The sequence below is a fragment of the Onychomys torridus genome, chromosome 13 (genome assembly GCF_903995425.1).
Source record: "Onychomys torridus chromosome 13, mOncTor1.1, whole genome shotgun sequence".
In the NCBI taxonomy this organism is placed as follows: domain Eukaryota; kingdom Metazoa; phylum Chordata; class Mammalia; order Rodentia; family Cricetidae; genus Onychomys; species Onychomys torridus.
The window spans coordinates 45,240,176-45,264,845 of record NC_050455.1 but is presented as its reverse complement, the minus strand read 5'-3'; the positions used below and the strand labels follow the sequence as shown (position 1 = coordinate 45,264,845).

Sequence of the window (24,670 nt, the reverse complement as noted above, 5' to 3'; positions counted from 1 at the left end):
GGTTTGGTTTGGTTTGGTTTTTGTGTTTTGGTTGGTTTTTGGGGGGTTGTTTGTTTGTTTTTGTTGAGACAGGGTTTCTCTGTGTAACTGCCTTGACTGTCCTAGAACTCACTCTGTAGACCAGGCTGGCCTTGAACTCACAGAGATCCGCCTACCTCTGCCTCTTCTGGGATTAAAGGCGTGCGCCACCACCGCTGTTTCAGATGTTTTTAAACAAGGTATTTTCAAGTCTCCAATTTTTTTTTAACAGCTTTACGCATTGAACTAGCATTCACATGTCGTGCAATCCCACATTTAAAGCATACTGACTCAGTGGCACTCAGTGTTTCCCAGAGCTGTGTAACCATCACCACAACCCATTTTAGAACATTTTCATCCCCCCCCCCCCCGAAATGTCACACACGACATCCGCCTGCAGCCTCCAGGACGAGTCACTTGGCGCTTTGCGGCTGGCCTCTTGCCCTTGGCACGGTGTTCGCAAGATGGAGCTGTGAACTCATAAGGAACTCTTGCTCATACTCTCTCGTTTTGTGGAAATCATTGGTGCATTGATTTTATATACATACATATATAATTATCTGAATCCTTGCCATTCCTGCTCAGCAAGCTCTTTCTTAAGTTCATTTATTCAATTTCCTTGCTTTCTTATTCTACCACCCTATGTCTTATAGGTTCATTTTTCCAAACTTCACATTGTATGCCTTTCATTTTGATCTTTTAAATTTTCAGGGGATGTGTGGTGCTCAGGGCCTAAGGAGAAGTGATTCTAAGGCTGCCAAATCCTGCTGCCCATCTCCAACTTATCAAACCCCAGAGAATCATACTGGACCAGGGAGTATCTTAAGATATGTGGGGAAATATTCTCAATCACTGCTTCTTACCCTCTCCTGTGTCTCTGATGTATCTGAGAATCTGGTAAACCCTTATGTTCAAATGCAAGCTCAAAGAGATGATGGGTTTTCTCTAAGTCAAAGGTCCTCATCTGAAAAGTTGCATAAACTGAAAAGGAACACAGACATCTGTCTCCAAAAGTGAGTTCCTGAAGTCTGGAAGCTGAGAAAAGCAGCAGCTTTTTCTCACACAGGAAGGCAACATTGTATGTCATGTGCGCCACCACAGTGGGTGATTTGCTGCCCTTGGTAGAGTCCGCTATTCAGGTGTGCACACACAGGGCCTCGGCTACTTATTAATTCGGTTTCTTCCATGGTTGACTTGACTCTGCCACAGGGACACCTCTGGGACTATGTCTCAAGAGTCCTGACACTAAAAATGTGTCTGCCTCCCAGCCAGAGTAAATGTTTCCCCCAGACAGCAACTACTCACCCAGCCAGGTCCTCCATGCTCTCTCCTGCACACATCAGTCCCTCACCCTCACACACAGGAGCTCTCACCCTCACCCCTTAAGAAAATCTTCTCTAGGGGCTAAAAGATGACTCTGGTTAAAAGCACTCACTACTCTAATAGAGGTCCTGAGTTCAGTTCCCAGTATCTGTGTAGGATGGCTCACAGCAACCTGTAACTCTAGCCAGGAAATCTGATACCCTTTTCTGGCCTCTGCAAGCACCCTTATATACATGGCACGCACACACACACACACACACACACACACACGCACACGCACACACACACACACACTAAATAGGTAGGTAGGTAGGTAGATAGATAGATAGATAGATAGATAGATAGATAGATAGATAGATAAATGTCTTAAAAAAGAAAATGTCTTCCCTGAAGGTACCTCTGTTTAACAAAGCAGTTTATAGGTACCAAACATAATAAAGTAATGCCACCAAAGTAAACGCCACTGCTCTCACTTGTAACAGAGTGCCACCTCTTTACCTGCTCTTATAATCTGTACACCAAACCCCATGGGAGATACACAGGAAGTCTGGGGAAGCAGTAAGAATGGGGGGCCAGGCAGCAAGTGAGAGACTCTTCAGTCCCTATATGAGGTACCCAATGAGGAGCATGTCTGAACTCCCACATGAACAGCTCACATGGAGGAAATGTAGATGGACAGCACAGCCCCAAACACTCTTACAATAGGGGCTCCCTGGAAATGGGAGCACGGAGTTATCATGCAACATTGGGAGGCACCAGCAGTTTGTGAATTGAAGCCATTGCCTCAAGTGGAGCCTTGAGAGGATTCCAGCCCTCTTTGTGCTGGGGTGTTACCTAATATCAGCAAGCTCAGCCAGATCCTCCTAAATATTTGTGTCTGTCTGTAGTCTGCATGCGTCGCTAGAAAAGCCTACTTTACTATGTTTGATGGAACGAGTCTGTGCTACAGTGTGTGTGTGTGGGTGTGTGGGTGTGTGTGTGTGTGTCGTGAGAGAGAGAGAGAGAGAGAGAGAGAGAGAGAGAGAGAGAGAGAGAGAGAGAGATATCATCTGAATTCTACCCAGAGAAATTCTCTGGTTTGCAAGGTTTGTCTATTTCTTCAGCTAATGTTTATCAAGCATAAGTTAAGGATTCTAAGAAACAGGAATCAAACTATGGACAGGCCAGGTGCATGGAATGTTCTAAGAGGGCCTGTGAGCTAGGATAGAGGGTTCAGGATGAAAAATGCACACAAACAAGATCATTTCTGAAGATGAGAAACATAAAGGGATTGAACCAAGTGCTTGTGGTACAGAATGGTTGGAGCAGAGGTGTGTGTGGAGATCTGGGAAGTCCTGGGAAGAGGAGCTCTAAGTGAAAGCCAGCTGTGAGGAAGGAGCAGAGATGGAGTGCCAAGCAGAGGGACAGCCCCTCCAAAGGCTCCAAGAGAAATGCACAGAGCTAGATTGGAGATGCTTGAACTTCTTCACAGACAACTTGGCGGTCTGTTGGAGCCTTGCATTTTTAACTGCATAAGACTAATTACATGAGAATGTGAAGGAAATAAATTACATTAGAATGTAGTTATCAAAATATTTAAAAGGCAGTGATGCAGTGAAAGGCAAATTCCTCTTCATTAATACATTTTGTGGCAGACCAAGTAATTACCTTTGAAATAGCAATATTTCAAACTACTTGCGACAGTTGTGATGTGATATGAAATATCTATGGTTTGGGGGGGGGGGTCACAAGCACTGATAACAACACTGAATTTTCTGCAGAACTCAACTGCAGTTAGAGTCTGTAAAACTAAAGATGAGATTTTCCGCTATCCCAAACCATAGAACCTGTGAACCTACTACCATCAATCCCTTGGGTCTGTGTATATAAACATCAAAATCATGCAAGAACCTTTACAGAATATGGCATTTTAAGTATGAAAAGTGGTACAGTCTTGCTACTAATGGAAACTGACTTCTAGGATAACAGGAAAGAAGATTGCTCTGTGGCTCAGAAGAGAAAATAAAAAGGTACAACAGCTCTTTCTTTGGAGTGCCAGCTCCCAAATAATGACACAGAGACTTATTAAGTATGAAAGCTTGGCCTTAGCTTAGGCTTGTTAACAACTAGCTCTTAAAACTCAAATTACCCAGGCAATGGTGACACACACCTTTTTTTTTTTAAAGATTTATTTTATTTATTATGTAAACAGTGTTCTTTCTGCAAGTTTTTGCTGTATGCCAGAAGAGGGCATCACATCTCACTATAGATGGTTGTGAGCCACCATGTGGTTGCTGGGAATTGAACTCTGGACCTCTGGAAGAGCAGACAGTGCTCTTAACCTCTAAGCCATCTCTCCAGCCCGACACATACCATTAATCCCAGCACTTGGGAGGCAAAGCCAAGCAGATCTCTGTGAGTTCGAGGCCAGCCTGGTCTACAGAGCGAGATCCAGGACAGGCACCAAAACTTACACAGAGAAACCCTATCTTGGAAAAAAAAAAAAAAAAAAGAACTCAAATTAACTGGTTTATATTAATCTGCATTCTGCCAGGTGGCTTGTTACCTCTCCTCAGTACAGTCCCTCCAACTTCCTCTGTGTCTTACTGGTGAATGTCCACCTCTCAGATTCTTCCCTCCAGTTCCTCTCTTTTCCCGGAAGTCCCGCCTAGTCTCTCTTGCCTAGCTATTGGCCATTCAGCTCTTTTTAAAACCAATCAGAAGGTACCTTAGGCAGGTGAGGAAGGACAGGCATATCTTCACACAGTGTGATCAAATATCCTGAAAAGGGAACCTGGAAAAAAGTAATAAATGGCATGAGAAGTCAGGTGCAGTGGCCCCTGTCACCGGTCTCAGCAGTCAAGAGGCTGAGGCCAGCCAGTCCCAAGTTTGAGGCCAGCCTGCATTAGCAGTGAGACCTACTGGGATGGGGGAGGAAATAATGGCACTAGAGAGACATGAGCACATCCAGGAGATAGGACTTGCTGATAGATTGGACATGGGGCTGGGAGGAGAGGAAGAAATGGAGAGTAGGACTGGGGATATTCACACTGGTGCTGCTGCATGCCAGTGTGGCCCAATCTGAGAGAGGCATGGGTGAGATCTGAGCTGCTTATTCCATGCATGGAGAGGTATAAAGTAAGCTCCCACGCACGGAGCTCATAGAGGGGAGGCCTGAAGGATGATGGGCATGCTCTTTGGCGGAGCCTGGTGTTTTCAAGTGGGAATCCGAAGGTTCTGTGTGATCCCTGTGACAAGTAGGGAGGGCCCTTCATCTCCCCAAGGAGGAGCTGCTCCTTTACTCCCTACTAAGGGAGACTCCCACTTTTACTCCCTAAGAGGTGAAAGAACTTGATAAAGGTCACCGGGCCAGGGAAACCCATATGGAAACAAATGGACTGTGTCCCACCCGCTCTGCCAAGCCTGAGTTTTATCCCATCTAGTGCCTCCTCGATGCTGTCTATCTATCCACATAGGAAAGAATAAAAAACGAGGATTAGGATTTCAGGTAGAGCAGAAGCAAGGGGGAGTGCTAAGAGAGGGGAAGCTGGAGGCTGGAGTACTGGCCCCTCACCATCTGACCCTGAGCAGGCAACTTGACCTCCTGAGCCTTAATAGTCTACCCAGAATAGGAACACCGACACTAGCCAGCATTGTTACATTTGGGAAAACTGTGGGCATGGGAGAAACACTCGGTGAATATTTCTGGTTAAACTGGAGTTGTTTAATTTTTAAATGGATATTGTGGGCTTCTCAATTATTTCAGTATAGTTTCTGTGTGTGTGTGTGTGTGTGTGTGTGAGTGAGAGAGAGAGAGAGAGAGAGAGAGAGAGAGAGAGAGAGAGAGAGAGAAATTGTAACCAAATGAGAACAAAGGACCTTGAATGATTTTGCTGGGTTTCTCATGCTATTTCATGACCTGTAGAAAAAAGATAGCATTCCATGGTCGTTTCTGTCTTATAAAAATGCTTGAATAGAAACTGAAGGTTTTTTGTCTCAGAAATCAAGTAAGATTTTCTGTATATGGTTGTCTTTAGTCTAGAAGGCTAAAAGCAATGAACTTGATGACTTGGTGTTTGCACACAACAAAATATAGTCAATTTAATTAGTCTAACGAATGTCATAGGACCATCCCTGGTCAGGGCTGCTGACAGCATATTTACTAGTTCATGTTCATTAAGTGTCTAACATGTTCCAGCACTGCTTTCAGATCAAGGCATGTGTGAATAAACAGGAATAAAGTCCCTGGGGCCAGAGAAGTGGCTCAGGGGCTCAGAACATCTGCTGCTCTTGCAGAAGACCCAGGGTTCAGTTCCCAGCACCCACATGGTGGTTCACAACCACCCATAACTCCAGTTCCAGGGAATCCACCCTCTGGCTCGTTGGGCACCAGCCACACACATGATGTGTGTACAGACATGCAGGCAAAGACTCACACACATAAACTAAAAATGAGCTGTTTGTTTTGCTTTGTTGTTTTTTGTTGTATTTTCAAGATAGCCTTTCTCTGTGTAGCCCTGGCTGTCCTAGAAGTCACTCTCTAGCGCAGGCTGGCCTTGAACTCAGAGATCCACCTGCCTGTGCTTCCTGAGTGCTCTGATTAAAGGCATGCGCCTCCACGCCCAGCCCAAAAATGAGTATTTTTAAAAACAAAACAAAAAGAACACAAACTCAGTGGTATTTTGTGTGTGTGTGTGTGTGTGTGTGTGTGTGTGTGTGTGTTGTGGTTTTGTTTTGTCTCTTATTACTTTGGGCCTCATATTTTTTGTCTCATATTATTTATAGGTCTTTTGCTAATATATTATGGTTTCTGATTTGGTGTTTTTAGGGGATTTCCATGGGTGTCTCCGCATCTATGTGTTTCTTGTGCTTTTTCTTTGGCTCTTTTTTTTTTTTTCTGTTTTGTACTATTCTGGTTTGTTTGTTTTTATTTTGTCTTATTTATTTTTGTTTTAGATGTCTATTTGTTTCCTAGTGAGAAAAAGAAAGGGTGTGGATTTGGGTGGGTGGGAGGTGGAAAAGTTCTGGGAGGAGCTGGAGGAGGTAGAACTTTAATCAGAATATATCGTATGGAAAAAAACCTATTTTCAATTTTAAAAAACCACGGTATTGCTTGAATAATACTGGAACTACATAAAGAGACAGAGAATTAGCCTCCTCCAGAGAGGAGCCTCCAGTTGGTTATTCAGTACAAAGTGGTCAGCCCTGAAATCATATACACACCAGCTGCACTAAATGTACTCAGCATTTGTGTGTGTGTGTAAAACAGTGTGTTATGTGACAATATGAATGTCGTCAAGGTTTTATTGCAATGAATAGAAACAAATGGCTAAGAAACAAAGGAGTGATGGCCCTTCAGACAGTCATTCTGGTGTTTATGTTTATACGTGTGTGTGTGTGTGTGTGTGTGTGTGTGTGTGTGTGTGTGTGTGCATGCACGTGCACTCATGCACATGTGAACACCGTGGGGGCGGGAAGAACACCAGGTGCCTTCCTCTATAGCTGTCCGCCTTGTTTGCTCACACAGAGTTTCTTCACTGAACCTGGAGCTCACTGATTGGCTAGACAAGCAGGTCAGTAAGCCCCTGGGATGCTCCTGTCTGCCTCTTGCCTCTTCCCTTCCCCACCAAGCTTTTGCATGGATACTGGAGATGCAAAATCAGCTCTCATGCCTGCACATCAGGCCCTCGGCCTATTGAGCCATCTCTCCAGCCCTGTAAGAAGCACTTTCAATGAGAAGAGGTTTTTGAGCTAAGACTTAAGTGATAAGGAGTCAACCATTCAAGAACATGGGTGTGGGAGCAGCCACAGGTAAAGATTAAAATGAGGGGGAAGTTAGTGGGAGGTACAATCAGAACAGCGAGATAGGATGCGGTCTGGCCCTGTATTCCCCAGCAGGTTGACTTTTATCCTAACTGCTGGGGAGTTGTAAATCAACAGTGTATGCATGCTCTGTTCCAGATTTCCAGATGACTGTTGTTGTTTGACTGGCCAGGGAGGGAACCAGGAGGTACTTACTGTCTCCAGGCAGGGCACGATAGGGACCCAGACTGACCTGGTAGCTGCTGGGGGTGGGAGGGGAGATGAAATGCACAAACCATAGCTGTCCAGTTAAGGTCATTCGGGCAGGACTTCCGGAAGAGCTACAGGAATGGGGTAAGAAACAGAACGGAAGCAGGACTCCTAAGTGAGGAGCAGAGCAGTGTTGTCATTCACTGATAGAGAAGATTTGGAAATAAAGGCCCAAGCTGGTTCTGTCAGACAGATGACATTTGGGTTGTCTGTTAGTCATCATAGCGGCAACGTTGAGTGGGCTGTCGGATGTGTATGGCTAGAGCTTTGGAAGGAGGCCAAGGCTTGAGCAATCCTCTGATAAGTTCTGATGTGTGGTGCACTGCTTCCAGCCTGGCTGCGTTGGCGTCTGCAGCAGTGAGCATCTCCTTAGCTCCTGGAGTCAGGCTTCCTGCTGCCCAGCTCCAGCTGACCAGGAAACACCCAGACAGCCTGTGGGCTGCCAAGACCCAAACACTGATAGGAGTGTTTGGTCATGTTCTTTTCTGTACTGCAGGCAAATGACAAAGCATGGTTTTCGGGTTTTATCTTCAGTTTTTAAACTTAAATGGATCTGACACCTCCTTTTCATCACACTGCCCCCACCCCATGTTCCAGCTCGATGGACAAATTGAGACAGTTCAGCCTAGAATGTGTTTACTCCTGAAGTGAGAACTATCCCAATAAGAACACTGGCTGCCATCCCACAGGACCCGGGTTCAATTCCTAGCACCCATATGGCAGCTCACAGATGTGACTCCAGTTCCAGGGGATCTGACGCCCTCAGACACACATATATGCAAGCAAAACACCGATGTACGTGAAATGTAAATAAAATTTTAAAAAAAGAAAGAACTATCCCCAAGTTAACGGGACACATTCAGACGAGATCCCCAAATGAGTGCACACTGCAACTTGGCCTTCTCTGCTTCAATTCCAGCCCCAGGAACTTGTGGGGCCCATCTCCCACTTCCTTCCATTCTCATGATGGCTTCTAATTAAGGGGATTTGTAGGATGATCATAATTGATGGGAACCATTAACCACCAAGATGTGACTCAGGTCTAGTATGCTCACCTACAAGGTGTCCTTCCTAGCTTGGGGACGTGAGCTGATTATTGGAGTCCTCAAGGCTGAGTCTTCTATCTCCTCACACCCACCCCCAGTAAGGGACTTAACACAGTGACGCTATAATGAGGTTGAACCCACAGCTGACCCACCTTGAAGGTTCATCCCAGACAGTGAGTGAGACTGCGTCACTGATAGCAGAACACTCCCTAGATGTTTCTGGTCCTCCTCTGCTAATTACAATTGGGCTTCTCCTTGGTTTGTTTGTTGGTTGAATGTATTTCCAAGAAGATCGACATCATGATCCGGGAACAAGTTGGTGATTAAAATGGGATTTGCATAGGAAAGTAGGCAGCTCCACTCTCTGCTGGGCATTTCAACAGCAAAGCTTTCGTCTGCTTCATGGGTTGGTTGGTCTGTTCGTTTGTTTGTTTGTTTGGGCTTTTTTGAGACAAGATCTCACTTAGTAGCCCCAGCAGACTGTTGCCTCCCAAATGCTGGATTATAGACATGAGTCATCCTACCTGGATGCCTCATTTTTTGATGGTACCAGAGAAAACAAGGCAGAAAGAATGCCCTTGGCAGCCACTGGGATAGGCCTGCCAGGTGAAAGGTGTCAACTGAGTAGTGTCCCCCAGCACTGACCTGAGTCCTTAAAATGCATCTAACCACCAAAAATAAGCTGAGGAGGAAAACTGAACTGTCAAGCACAGGCATGGTTTTTTTGTGAGCTGAGGATCGAACCCAGGGCCTTGCGCTTGCTAGGCAGGCGCTCTAACACTGAGCTAAATCCCCAACCTGAGCACTGGCGTTTTAGCTGCAGAAGCTATCCAGGGTGGCATGGTGCTGTCTCCCACTGGGGCAAGCACCATGAGCAGATACTCCCTGTACTGATGAGAACTATTAAGGTATGATCCTTGTCTCTCACATCAGTTTTTGCTAAGGATGAGGATATGGTAGAGTGGTTATGAGCACACTCATTAAGAGTTAGGCTACCTGAGACAGAAGCCAAGGCCACTCTTGTATACCTTACCTCCTTCAAAAACTGTTGTATGAAGTATTACTTGTCACATAGAAGATAATGCTGGGCTATAGAAAATATAGTAAGGGCTCGGGAGATGAGCTGCTTTCAGATTCAGGACTAAGCACCCTGTATGCGGCCAGCACTGTCCTAGGCACTGCTAGTGTAGATGAGGCCCAGCAGGAAAAACAAGGCTGCTTAGACCTTCCCTGACATTTGCTTCAGGTTTAGGGATGAGGGAGGCACCCTGCAGAATTCGTGCCTTGCTCAATATACAGTGAGTGTGACTGACGGAAAAGCAGAAGCCACACAAGAACCAGAAAAGCAAAGGCACAGTAATTGAGATCAACCCTTTGCCTGTTATGAATTAGGCCAATGTGCATGATAATGTCATGAGACTAAATGCCCAGAAATCGGACCCCATTCTGGCTAGATAAAAGAATTAACATAGATCAAAGCAGCAGCCCAGGAAATTTTGTAAAATTACCATGATAACATCCTGGGCAGCCAACCATACAGCAACTTGATTTACATCTTCCCCACCCCCCTGCTTTGCACACCATAAAATTAGCATGACTTAGCATGACTTACCATGTCTCACTTAAGTTGGGAAAAAAAAAAAAAAACAATGCCTAGCATACACATGACTCACACACAGTTACCATTTGGAGTAAAACGAAAATGTTAATATGGAAATCAAGGGACAAAAAGTGGAGGCGAGTTTGAATCCCACCTCGAACACTCCCTGGCTAGCTCTCCTTAAACACCAAGTTCCTAGCACTGAGCCTAACCCAGCCACAGCTCCACACAGCGTTTAGTGCTTTAGTACTGTGCACTAGCTAGACACCTGCCTGCCCCCCTGTCCTCTCTCTCTCTCTCCCATTCCTCTCTCTCTGTCTCTGTCTCTCCTCTCTCTTTCCCTCTCCTCCCATTCCCTTCCCTTCCCCCTCTCCAGATAGGTTAGTGTCTGTGTGTATAATATATGTTCTGAACAAAGGATGTATAGATACAGCTCTATGGTCCATGTTCATCTCAGAAAAACAAAATGTATTTCATAAAATCTTTTCTTTTTTAAGATTTATGTATTTATTCACCACATGGTTGCTGGGAATTGAACTCTGGAAGAACAGCCAGTGCTCTTAACCTCTGAGCCATCTCTCCAGCCCAATCTTTAAAGCATTCCTAGTCTCATAATTCCATGCCAGGTATAGTCACTGTTTTGTGGAGTGTCCCTCTAGCCTGTCCATGCAATATTCCGTGTCTGAGTAAATGCAAGTTTCTGTGTCCACGTAGATGTATCCGCATTCACAGGATCAGAGTAGACGTTCTGTCCAGAAGTTTTTCTACTCAGCAGTGTACCAACCATGTTTATAAACACAAGTTGTGCGTTACCACTTGATATTATGATTTTAAGTAAATTATGTTATTTAGATATGTTATTTCATATTGTTAGAAATGTAAACTAATCAAATATTTTGTCACAAACTCTACTTGAGTGAATACCTCTGTGTTGGGTTATGTAGGTCTTTGTCCATGGTTTTTCTCAACAGCAAATTCCTGCCACTCTTCCTGCTGGGAGAGAGAGAGGCGAGTAACACATGGGTTCAAAGAAAACACAGGCTTTACGTCAAGCAGTACTAAGAACACCTCATCAGAATGCAATCAACAAAGGAAGCAAGTCCTCCCCAAACAGTACTAACAAAGTCCAGGCGGAGACATACAAAGTGGGCTAGGCGAGGGACAGAAGCTCAGAGGACCATTAGCACACAAGACACCCACGGGACAGACAGTCACAGTTTCCACTTTCATGGAGGAAGGGGAGTAGTAGTATGGATGGAACCCAGGGCCTTGTGCATCCTTCCCATCCACTCTGCCCCTGAGCTGCACCCTCAGATAAACATGGGGCTAGGGAAATGGTTCCATAGTTAAAGCACTTGCCACGTGCACAGCTAAGGACCAAGAATTTGGATCCCTCGCAAAGCCAGACACAGTAGTACTTACCTGTAATGCCCTTCCCCCTCCACCCCCCACCCCAGCCCACCCCCACCCCTGTCATACTACAGGGGATCAAGAGACAGAAACGTCCTGAAAATCCAGTAGCTCATGTGCTAGCTAGCCTGGTGTATCCACCAGTGTAAAGTAAGAGACCCTGTTTCAAACAAGGTGGAAAGAAAGGACCAACACCCACATCTGTTCTCTGACCTCTACACATGCACCATGGTATGCACACACGTGCACTCCAGCACACACAAAGATAGATTAGATCAATAATAAAAATCTAACGTGTTTATCACGTAGATACTGATTCATAATTGTTTCCTTCCATATCCAGACCATCCATTGACAGGGCATGGTCAGAAGCCATATAGATAAGTAAAGTAATAAATTAATGTTAATAAGATATGGCCAGCCAGGTGCAGTGGCTCACATCTTTATTCCTGGTGTTTGGGAGGCAGAAACTAATGGATCTCTGTGAATTGGAGGCCAACCTGGTCTACATAGTAAGTTCGAGGCCAACCAGAGACACATAGACCCTGTCTCTAAATAAATAAAACATGTCCAGAATTCCCCAGTAAAAGAAATGGAAGTTGTGGCCAAGGAAGTGAGTCTCCGCACGTGAGTAGCATGTTTTCTGAAGACTGTGTTCCTGTAAACATGAGTGCAGAGGTGAGCGCACCAACTTCCTGTCTGCTTCCAGGGAAAACACAGTTCTAAACAGACTGCTTTGCTAAACCTTGGGCACCATTGTTTTAGGAGCCTGAGAAATGTCTTGCAGTTTAAATTTCCAAATATTTTACTAATAACATATCTGGCTGACAGTGGAGGGAGCTTGATGGGTTGTCTCCTCACTGCAGCCCCTGTGTCATACAGCACAATCATTGAACCTCGCTGAATCTGTAAAATTGGGATAATAATGACCTACTTCTATTCTCTATTGTCTTAGGGGTAGTGCCAGTACTTAGGCAGGAAAATGTTAATTAATGAGAGATCTTTGAAGCTTCTGAAATGTGTGAGGAGGCATGACAGCTCATGGCTGGGTTAATGTATTTGCACTTGATCATTTGGGTATCTGTGTTAAATATTCATGATATGGGATTCACATTCACAAACAAGTGGACCCCCTTCTATCTATGTCCTGATATTAATTCATGCCCACTTTTGAGCTGAGGTTGGCATCTTTCAGCATCTCAGCCAGTTTTCCAGGGCTGAGCACTAGAAGCTGGACTGCTGGGGTCCAGGCGAACACAAGGAAGGACCCGTCTCACAGGCATCCTTCTGGGCCTGGGCCTGCCCCTTCTGGGCCTGGTCCTGCCCCTTCTGGGCCTGGTCCTGCCCCTTCTGGGCCTGGTCCTGCCCCTTCTGTTTAATCTTCAGGCTTCTTCCAGTCAAGCCCCAGCTTGCCTTCCCTCTGAGCAGCAACTGTGTTTTGTTTCTGACTTCCTGTGACCCTCCCTTTCTTCCTTCTCCACATTCCCACTCTCCCTTGTCAGCCCATCACAGGTTTGGAGGAATTACTGACCTGGTCACCTGGGGTCTCTTTTCAGCACCTTGCAGGGCTCCTGTTTGGTGCCATCAAATGGCAGCGCTGGGCATGTGCTGACAGACAGACAATACAGGACCTTGTTTGTTGATGGGGACATGATGGAAGACAGAGTCCACAATGTCAAGTCCACCCTACCCCATCCCCTGTCCCGTAGACCCTCACTTCTCAGGCCTCACTGACCTCATCGCCCTCTTCTCTCCGTGGGACAAGTGAGCTAGAGATGACCATTTGCTTAGGTTGTGCATTCATGCTGATCGTAGAAGAGCCACCAGGCTTCATGTCTGGAAAATGCTGACACCAGGATGTAACTGCAGAATTGCATTGTAATCCACCCTAGACTGCTGGGGGAAGCACTTCCCGGTCTTCAGCAGTCTCCAAGCTGGACAACAGCTGCCCTCATTTTCTTCCCAGTCCTTCAACAAGACATTCACATCCCTGGTCTCTCTGCACACTCTAGCAGCACCATCAAGGAGACAGAGGTGATCCTAAGTGAAGACACTCAGGATCTGAAAAGTCAACCAAGGGGCATTACTGAGTTAGGTCAGTCTCGATCTGTGCTGAGTCCCCAAGACTGTCCTCGGACTCGGTGATTAAGGGGCTTGCAGGACTTGGAAAAGCTGTCACACCCAAGGTTACAGTCCATCACATCTAAGGGATCCAGACTAAAAGGAACAGGGCAAGGTACCTAGGACACAGTCCCAGCTTCCAGACATCCTTTCCCACTGATGTCACACGGATGTACTTTAAATTTTTTTTGCTTTTTGACACAATCTCATTATGTAGCCGAAGATAGCCTTGAACTCCTGATCCTTCTGCCTCTCCTCTTCCTCCCAAGTGTTAGGATTAAGGACATAAGCCATTATACCCCACTAGATATGCTTTAATATTTTTAGCAGTAATTTGTATTAATATCTATAAAATGGTGTCATCAGGGGAGCTCACCTGAGCCTTAGAATCGCTGGGTCAGCCACACAGGTGTAACTGACCTCAGCATTTGGATGGCAGACCCTCAGAACAAAACTAGGCATTCAATATGTACCACACCATGAGCATAAACTATCTGATCATGTGCCCTGAGACCTCAGGCATGCAAGTCAGCCAGGCTATTAGAAGGACTCAGACCCTTTTCTTACGAGCTAATCCAAAGCCAGTCCTGCAAACAGACTTTTCTTAGGCAGTTACAGGATTTTGGCACCCCAGGCCTGTTGAGCACACCTCCTCTGTGCACATTCTCAGAGTCAAGATACAGGGAAGCCAAGGCTGCTTGAGCACAGTTCTCAGACCTCGGTGTTTCCTCTGTATTAGTCAGCTCCCCATCACTGCAAGGAAATACCTGCAGCAGTTAATAATAAGGAGCAACGTTTTATTCAAGCTCATCGTTCTGAAGGGGCAAGGCCAAAGTTGGCAGCCATATTGCTTTGGGCCTCTGATGAGGCGGCACATCAGGATCAGAGCATGCATGGGTCAAGAGCAAGTGGTCTCCTCCTAAGGAAGCAAAGGAATTCACCCCACATCCCATGATCTCCCTTGAGGCCATGATTCTGCTAACCTCTGTAGCTGCCTCCCTTCGAGGCACCACCTCCCAGACTTCCACAGTACCTCCTGTCACCGCCCTGGGACGAAGGCTTCACGTATGAAAACCTGGGGGACCGCTCACGACAGAATAGAGCAGAGTAACATTCCCGCTACCCTCAGGATCATTACAGTTCCTAACAGTGGCCACTGGTCTCTTCTCACAAAAAGCGGCTCACCCTCAGCAAGGACATTACAAACTGTTGTAGTCCTTATTATTCAAGGGACAGAGGCGTGAGAATAAGCCCCCTCAAAGCTTCCTTATTATCTTAGGTGGGTCAAAACCCCTCTGCCCGGGCCCTGCAGCAGAGACCACTTGAGAGCAGTGCGTCCCCGCCCATCGCTGTCATCCAACTTCCTCTTTACTTTTTTCTCTGTCTCTTTTTCTGGCAGTGGCTCAGGAATCCTGGCCCCCAGCATGAGAAGCGGACTCTGTTCGGAGACATGGTGTGTTTCTTGTTTATCACCCCCCTGGCCACCATCTCAGGCTGGCTGTGCCTGCGGGGCGCCGTGGACCACCTGCACTTTAGTAGTCGTCTGGAGGCCGTTGGACTGATTGCACTCACTGTGGCACTCTTCACTATTTACCTCTTCTGGACACTAGTGAGTATGGCCTGTGCCTGGGGTTTGGGTGGCTAGAGCTGGCGGCACTGTGGCCACAGGCCCAAGCCTCCCTCGGGTTTGCAGAACCTCTCACCCGCCCAGTTGAGAACAGACCTTCAGACGCTGGCATGGCACACGTGTGTGGTTTGGAGGCATGGGTGGGGGGGCTGAGAATAAGAATGAGGATGTGTGGCCGGGCGGTGGTGACGGTGGCGCATGCCTTTAATCCCAGCACTCAGGAGGCAGAGCCAGACGGATCTCTGTGAGTTCGAGGCCAGCCTGGTCTCCAAAGTGAGTTCCAGGAAAGGCGCAAAGCTACACAGAGAAACCCTGTCTCGAAAAACAAGACAAAACAAAAAAGAATGAGGATGTGTGTACAAACACATTGCCGCCAGGAGAACCCAGGTTGCCAGCCCTCACCAGTCAGACCCACGTCCTGTCATCTTCTCCCATAGGCTAGGATTCCAGCTGGTATAGGGCATGGCGCTTGTTTTCTCCAGTTGCTTCTTGCTTGTGCTGGGCCTGGGGTAGGTTATGAATAATGACTGCAGTGCAGTCTCCTGCACAGATCCTGAATCCTGCCTGCTGGCCGTCTCCTTCCTGCAGTCCTGACACAGTCTGGAGTCTTTCTTTGCCGGACGCGGTACTACACTTTCTCTGATGATTATTCCATGTGTTGGGATGTTGACTCTGCCACCCATAAAAGCCATTTCCCAATAAGCATTCCTGCTGTGCATGAGGAAGAATTTTTAAACATTCTCTTTTTTATTCATTTAACTTCGTGCAGTAAGTTGATTGCTGGGGTGCCAGTAGGAAGCACCCACAAAGTGCACCATTTGCTCCCTCTTTGTGCTGTCCGGTGGGAGCTGAAGGGCTGAGGGGGGAAGCTGCCACCCTGAGAATGCATCCAGAGGCTAGCCAGCCTCCAGCTTCCTGGTGTGAGTCTCCTGCGTGGGCTCAGTAGTAATCTGAGCACGTCCCATTGTTATTCAGTAGTATTTCCTGTCAAAAGTGCACCCTTCCCACATCCCATAGCACAGTGTCCATGCCTCACAGCGTTCCTGGCTCCCTCCCACTCCCTCTTTCTTCCACGGCCAATCAGATCCTCTGCTGATTTCCCTGTTACTCATCAGGAGCTCTTCTCCCCTCCCACGGTGAAGTTCAGACAGTCAGGGGACACCTTGCAGTCTCTGAAAGAGGGACATGATTTAAACAGTAGTCAGCTGGGTGCATTCTGAGGCCAAGAGCTCCGGGAGACTTCCGATTGGTTCAGAAATGCAATTCCCAGATAATGAAGCCCCACACTAAACCAGTCTTTCCTCCTGTAATAGTCCATGTGTGTTTTTTTCAAGTGAGTCCTGCTTTGCTGTAACTCAAACAAGGAAACTGATCCCGAGCTTTCCTTGTGGTGAGAGAATGGTTAGAAATGAAGCAGGGCTGGAAGATGGCTCAGTGGGTAAGAGGACATAAGTCCAATGGACCTGAATTTAAATCCCCAACACCCCATACAAGATGCTAGGCATGGTTCTGTGTGCCTGTCACCTCAGTGTTTTGGGGAGGAAGGCTGAGACAGAGCACAGAAGCTTGCTGGCCGAGCAGCCTAGCTGGACAGACGAGCTTCCAGTTCATCAAGAGCCCCTGTGTCATATGCTTGTGGTAGATTAAGACACCCGACGCCTTGCTCTGGCCTCACACATACACCACACACATACACACACACACACACACACACACACACACACACACACACACACACACAGGTTCAGCAGTCTAACTGATGCCCATTCTGTCAACCGCACACCTTGTAAAGTCACTTTCCTGGGCCTTAGTCATCCCTGTCCTGACCCACTTCCCCGGGTATCGAGAGACTGAATCAAAGGAGTACACAGTCAACTACTTTGGACTTTGGAAAGCAATAATTAAGCACAAGGGAGTTTTTTGTTTGGCTGATTTTTTTTTTAAATGCCATATTTAGGCTTTTCTGGGTCTGTGATTTTTTTCATAGAGCCAGATCTGTGGTGAAAAGTGAAGAAAGGTGAAGCCCACCCATTGGGCCTCCAGAACCACCTGAGATCTTGAAATATGCTCTGTAACATGTACCCAACCAGATAAGAAGGGAGGAAGAGCGGGGGGAGGGGGAGAGGAAGGTGATGGACAGTTAGAGAAAGATGGGTGGAAAACGCCCCCTAAGCTAGGCTTTTCTAGAAGGGCATAAAGCATTGCAGAGTGCATCTGCAAGGCAGTACTCTGCACGCCTGTATTTGGAACCCAGGGGTCAAGTTTAAACCCAAGAGTCCGCCTCCTTACAGCTAACTAACTTTAAAGAGGGCGCTTAACCTTCCCTGCTCACCCTTCTTACCGGAAGAAAAATGAAGGAAATGATCACTGACTCCTGGGTTGTGCTCATCATGAAGATGAAGTGCCCCAAGACCTGGTGACATAGTCTAAGGGACCCCCCACCACCCAGGGCCATCTGTCCTCTGACTTCTGCCTTCTCCCAGCCCGCCAGAAGATGCAGAGTAGCAAGAGGGAAGGAATGCCTCTCCTCTGCCTTGACTGGTGTCACACACACACACTCTCACACACACACACACACACACACACATCACATACACATATACACACACATACACACACACATACACACATACACACACATATACACATATACACACACGCGCGCGCGCGCACACACACACATACACACACATACACACATACACACACATAGACATACACACACACATACATACACACACACACATACACACACACACACACACACACACACACACACACACACACACACACACGCGCGCGCGCGCGCGCTGTGGAGTCAGCTCAGCAATAGGTTACTGAATATAGAATAATTCCTTCCCAGATAAATGCCGCACTGAGCAGCCCTGGCAAAAGCCGTAATTCAGGAGTTGACAGCGCTTGGAAGGTGCCCTCCGGCAGCAGCCCATTGTAAACAAGCTGTCAAGCGTAAGGAGAAAACGCTGTGAAAATGTCTCAGATAAACAAACACGGCATCAGTCCAGGCCCGGCTCCTCAGAGAGCCAATCCTGGAAGAGCCTCTCCGCCAGGTGCTGTGACAAGGGACAACACTCCAAGTGCCTTTGGTAGCTCGTGGCCACAAGGGCACTGTTCTATGTGACCTCAGAGGCCTGCCCCAGGCAGTCCACTGTGCTCGAGAAACCCACCTTGAACACAGGAGGCCAGGCCCTCAGGAGTCTCCCTGCCCCATGGTTTAAGTTTGTGAACAGACAGCTGAGAACTGGGTCCACCATAGCATGGAGAACCATGGTAAACTGGGCATCAGCCTTAGACAGGCTGGAGAGTCCAGCACCCTGGCACCGGCCATCTCTCCATATGCCACACTACAGATGCTGCAAGCCCCGACCCAATGAGTAAGGACCACGTCCCTGGCCAGACTCCCTGTCCCGTGGTTTGATCATTTCAATCCTGGATGTGGAAGGAGCCTCCGGCTCTACATCCTGCCAGCCCACGCTCACCATGGGGCTGGCTCACAACTACATTTTCTTTGGCCTTTTTTTTTTTCTTTTTTTCTTTTTTTTTTTTGGTGGTGGGGGGGTTGTATTTTGTTGTTGAAGGTTTTTGTTGTCGGATTCTGTGACCTGAGCTGGTCTTGATTCATGGCGGTCCTCATTCCTGAGCCTCTGGAGTTCGGGGATTACAGGCATGAGCCACAGCACTCAGATTGTATCAGGCTTTTCTCTGCATATTTGGCCTAAGCAGGATTTTTTTCTACAGGCAATGCATTTCTTATCAGCTCTCCCCCGTGCTACATTCAGACAAGTGAGCTGGGCCCACAGTAGGAAGGTGACACCCCAGAACCTTGGATCCATCCATATGCTTTAGTCACCCCAGAACTTCCCAAGAGAAGATTTGGTTAGATTTCCCACAGGCTGCTGTGCATCACACAGGCCTTCAGCACCTCAGCGGCTTCCCTGAAAGGGAGGTGTGGGTGCTGACATGCCCTTCCCTCAAGGTTCACGTGATCAGAGCCCATCCAGAGGAGTTTAATGTCCTGAGGTGAATAAGCGAATAAAACTTGGAAATCAATCCATAAGCAATAGTAGTTAAAATAACAATCCTATACTTTTTCTTCCTACCCCCTCCTGCAAACCCCAGAGATTAAAATCTGAATGAGGCTCACCCCAGCATCTTTTCGGTTCTTCTCACTTCCCTCCGTTTCTCTAAATTAAACTTTCCTTCTTCTCTAATACTGTACTGTAGGGAGGGGTGTCTTGGACCATCTGGAAACAGGAGCAAATATTAGCCTGGGGCCACTGCAGACTGTGGGCTCCTCCGCCTTGTGTTCAACTTCCTTTATTTTCCCTGAGAAGTCGTCTTCAAGATGTTCTCATTGATTGAATTTGCCTGCAGACTGTGGTAGTTAACAGTAATTAAATAGATTAATATAGTCTCATCTGTGTGTCTACACAAGTGTGTGTGTGTGTGTGTGTGTGTGTGTGTGTATGTGGTCACAGAACAAGGGAACCTGCTGATCCTTGACTCCAGGGGTCCCTAGGATCAGCACCTCTCAGGTGTGCCTCCAGATCACCTGGGAATCTTGTTAGGACATAGTCTGATTCCGTAGGCCTGGGGGGGGGGGGGGGCGCAGAATTCTCACGTTCTAACAAGCTCCCAGGAGCTGCAGCCTGCAGGGGTCCACTACCACACTGAGCTGGCTTAAAGGAAACAGCTCAATCTCTCTTCACTTTTCCAGGACCTAAGAAAGTTATCACAAAATGATCATCATCCTTTTCATATTTATAAAACCGTAAAAGAAAAAAAAATTTAATTTAAAAAATTAAAAAACCCAGGCCCGGAACACTGATATACATTATGTACATTCAAGACCACGCTAAGTGTTTTAGGAGCACCTCAGGTTCACATTTTACAAACAAGAAAACTGGAGCTTGTGGATGAGAACTCACAAAGCTGGGCAGCCACTAGGTGGAGGAGGGGCACTCTGGCCCTGGGTGCCTGTCCGCTGCTCCCCACATGGCTACTCCTGTGCCTGAGGTGCAGGGCATGGAGGACCTGCTGACTGGGGAGCCAGCTTCAGCAGATCCCGGGTTCTGGACCCCTAGGCTTGCTAAGCCGGCTTAGTACTTGTGTTCCTCATCTTTCTTGCACTTGGCTCTGAATGGCAGATTTTCTCACCTGCCTTCCACGTTCCAGGGAAGCACCACCAGCAACATCATAGAATAGATACAAGAGAATCAAGTTTAAAAAAAAAAAAAAAAAAAAGATGGATGTCTGTGAGTTCGAGGCCAGCCTGATCTACAGAGTTAGTTCCTACAGAGTTAGTTCCAGGACACTCCAGCCTAGTCAAGGCATTTGGAAGAAGTACACCTGTGAACCCAAAAGCTTATGTTTTCATACCCAAATCTCCCTGCACTCAGCCTGGGCATCTGCTTCCTCACTTCCTCACCTCCAGCTGCTCAGCCGTGGGCTTGGACTCCGTGGTCCTTCTCTGGAGGCCAACAAGTCTTTTTGATCAAAGCTTGCACTTCCCTTTATTCAGAGAGAAACTGAGTTCAAACCAGCAGATATCCCACCCCTAGGGGCCCTCCCTGGGTCTCAGAACTCCCCCATCCCCAGGCTGTGAAACAGCCCGGACAGGTGACTTGTCACTCCGAGCTCATAGGTGCCTTCCTGATGGCACAAACTCAGGAAACTGGATGCCCTCAAACTGAAACCTCGCCCAATTTGCTCTTTTGTTTTACATTCATTTATTTGTCTTGTGTTGGGGATTCAGAAGACGTCTACTCGCTCCTCCCACCGTGTAGGTCTCAAGAATCCAGCTCAAGTCCTTGCCTGCTGGAGCCACCTCCCAGTCCTCACCCCCAATTTTTTTTTTAAAGATTTATTTATTTATTATGCATACAGAAGAAGGTGCCAGATCTCATTACAGATGGTTGTGAGCCACCATGTGGGTGCTGGGAATTGAACTCAGGACCTCTGGAAGAGCAGTCGGTGCTCTGAACCTCTGAGCCAGCCCCTCACCCCCAGTTTTAAAAGTATGCCTTCAGCTGGGCTTGGTGGCACACGCCTTCAATGCCAGCCTTTGGGAGCTGAAGCAGGCAGATCCATGTGAATTTGAGGCCAGCCTGGTGTACATAACCAGTTCCCAGCCTGCCAGGGCTACATAGTGAGACCCTGTCTTTTCTTTAAAATCAAAAAAAGAAAGAAAAAAAAAGTATACCTTTAAAAATAGTCTGAATTTTCTGGGCAGGGCATCAGTCTCTACCAGCCTTTTCTAAAACAAACAGGCTTGAGCAGCTCATTCTAGAGCATTCCAGAGCATAAAAAGCAAGCCTTTAAGGTACAGCTAGGTCCTGAAGCTTGAAGCAGTGTTTTGGTCAGAGAGCATGGGATCATCTCACTCATTCACTCAGCACGTTCCAGCAACTTCCAACGTGTCTAACACTGGGCCAACTCGAGCTCTGCTCCTAAGACCCTGGAAGTCCATGGGGAGAGACAGGGAAGTACGGTGGTGACCACAGGACTCCATACCATGGTCAGGCCGGAGCACAGCTTTGCAGACTCTCACAGCCCAGGACAAAGGGCGTGCTTTATCTCTGAGTATGACTGGGGTCCTTTACCCTGTGCAGTGTCTAACCTGCTGAGGAGTACACGGGGTCAGTCCCAGCACCTCTCCCCTCTAACTGAGACATGGGGACACACAGGTGCTCTCCCGTCAGACTTCTCCACCACGGAGGCTTTGGGAGCCAGGGCACCACTAGACTGGAAACAAATCCCCACTCAGAAAGAACTTGATTTTCCTGCTCACGTCCTCTTTTCTCCCTGTATGTGGAGGAGAAAAGGAAGCAGCCACCGGGGGACTGGGTGGGCACCCAACATCCCGGACTCAGCTGCTTGCTGGAGAGGCCTGCCCGGTGGCCCCGCCCCACCCTAGTGCTGTTCAAAATGACCTGTTGATTTCTTGAGCTGACTGTCAACTTCTGACCCTCTCACACTTTCCCTCTCCCTTCGCAGGTGTCCTTTCGATACCACTGTCGATTGTACAATGAATGGCGTCGGACCAATCAGAGGGTGATTCTCCTCATTCCAAAGTCTGCCAACGTCCCTCCTCACCAGCAGTCCTTGCTGGGGCTCCACTCAGTCAAGAGGAACTCAAAGGAGACCATTGTTTGATGTCTGTGCGCTCAGGTGGCAGACCCATTGTTTGGGGTTTGGAAGTTTCTGCACTGGGCCCTGCGCTGAGCCACCACCCCAAAGCCCTTCCTGTAGTCTCGTGGGTCTAAGAACATCTGGAGCCATGCTACCACATCGCCTGAGTAAGGAACTCAGCCAGAAGGAAGCAAATGCTGGTTGACTTCAAAATCATGGATGCTGCACTCATATGATACTTGCTAAGCTGCCAAACATGTCTATTTAGCAGATACTGTATGGAATTTTCTGAACACCTCTTTACCATATGAGGAAGGTTGTCCTGCTGAGGATGCAGTTCAATTCTTCCTTTTTTATTACTATTTCAAATATATATATATATATATAAAAATATATAATTTAGATGATAATCAAAATTTAAAAGCCAATGTACAAACTGGTGTCTTGGTTTGGATGGGTTTTATTTGGGTTGGTTTATTCGTTTCCCGGTTTCTACTGTGGATTCTTTGGTGGCTAACTTGATAGCCTGCGTGGTCTTTTTCATCCCTTTCATGTCCCTCACTGGAGGCGACAGCCTAATTACTGCAGAACAAGTCACATTGGAAGGGTGTTTTGTACTAAACCTCATTTAGTCATTCAGTTTTTAAAAGGGAAAAAAGGCGTGTCAGCTCGCCACACAGTGAGCTGTTTATTTAAATACTATTAAGGAGGAAAATGAAGGCGAGAAGCTCGCTCCTTTCAACTTGTTTGGTACTGACAGCTGATAGAAGCTATTTTCTAATAATAAATACCTGGTGTGTGAAAGACAAGCCTGACTGATGCAGTACTCTCATTAATTCTTAAAACCCGCCTAGTTTCCCAACTAGGTTTACAAAATGGACAAGTCAAAGCTGACCACTGTTCCCGCCCCTGCCTGCCTCAGTTAGTTCCTGTCTACATTCAGTTTTTTGCCGGCATCCGGAAGCTTCTAGGAATCCTGGACCCGTTTTGCATATCAATTAGCATTCCCATTGCTCTCCTGACTTTCTTGCCTGAGAGGTAGATGTGACAAAGTCTGTCCTAGAAGCCTAGCGTTTAGTCGAAGACACTTTTGTCAGCTTAAAAAAAAAAAAAAGTGCCACCCAGTTCTCTCCCCCCCACACCTAAGGGCTCCGTGTCTCCCTTTCATCCGACACAGCATAGATGTGTGACCCCCTAGCCTGCATTGTGTGTGCACCACCGAAGTCAGGAGCGGATGTCTTTGAGGCAAGCTCAGGCTGCGGCGGCTCCCACCTGTCCACCCACTCATCCACGCACAGGGCGAGAAGGTTGACCCAGCTTCAAAAAACGGCGGCTCTCTGGAACATGACCCACATTCCGAGTATCGCCCCTGCCCCCGAGTGGGAAAGAGCATGGGTGCAGAGGCGCAGGCGGAGGCTGGGGAGCAACGACTCGGTGGGCTGGTTGATAAAGCTGCTGCAGCTGTCCCTTTGTGGGCCAAACTCTCCTCTCACAGGCTGTTCTCTGTGCTGCCCAGGGAGAGCAACAGCTGTACTATCTTCCCTGCAAAACTCAGATGTGCTTTATGGCTTATGGACAATAGGTTTCCTCCCCGGCACGCTTCGCTTGGACACTTCCATTCCGGTAATACAGGTCTCAGCCCCACTGTTTACGCGGCCCTGCTTCCCACCTCTCGGCTGTCATTAGCCGCACCACCATCAACGGTTTCTTAATTGACCTTTTTAAAATGCTGGGCACCGCTGGCTGCACGCAGCTGCCACACATTTAAATTTCCTCAGCAGAGTCCCGGCTCGGGAGCTTGTGAATCTCTGCCCGGCAATATACGTGATAAATGGCGTCCATCCGGCCTTGGGCCCTGAGCTGTCAGGGGAGCCAGCGACACCACTCAAGTGAATGGCACCACCTTCGTGAAAGGTCCACCCCCCTCCTCCCTGCCACCTCCATGAATTAAGGAGGGGCGGCTTCTAAGGGTCTGCTGAGATTGGTTGCTGAGAATTCCCGCTGCCTGGGGTCATGAGATTAAAAACAGTTTTAAAAGTAGGGTGGTTCCGAGAGCCTCCCTGCCTTTGGTGGGGGGCAGCAGCACATTGGTACTAGGCCTGTACCAGGCCTCTTTCCTGCAAATTTGAACCCACCCCCAGGAAGGAAAGCAGAGGCCCGAATGTGGGGTGGCTGAGAGAAGGGTACCTCTGGTAGCCAAGAAGAGAATTGGTGCCTGGTCCTCTAATGCAGTGGTTCTCAACCTTCCTGCTGCTGCGACCTTTTAAGACAGTTCCTCATGTTCTGGTGATCCCCACCATAAAGTTATTTTCAAGCAGGGCGGTG

The 24,670-nt window shown here is 47.6% G+C and overlaps 1 protein-coding gene across 1 annotated transcript in view; it reads left to right on the top strand.

Annotated features, from left to right (window-relative positions):
• Window positions 1-23,158, top strand: part of Marchf3 (membrane associated ring-CH-type finger 3) — a 146,304-nt gene extending 123,146 nt beyond the window's left edge. Inside the window, exons 4-5 of the mRNA XM_036204944.1 lie at window positions 14,969-15,178; window positions 22,211-23,158. Of these exons, the coding sequence (XP_036060837.1) occupies window positions 14,969-15,178; window positions 22,211-22,369 (369 nt within the window). The 3' untranslated portion in view covers window positions 22,370-23,158. The remainder of the gene's footprint in view (window positions 1-14,968; window positions 15,179-22,210) is intronic.
• Window positions 23,159-24,670: the final 1,512 nt, after the last annotated feature.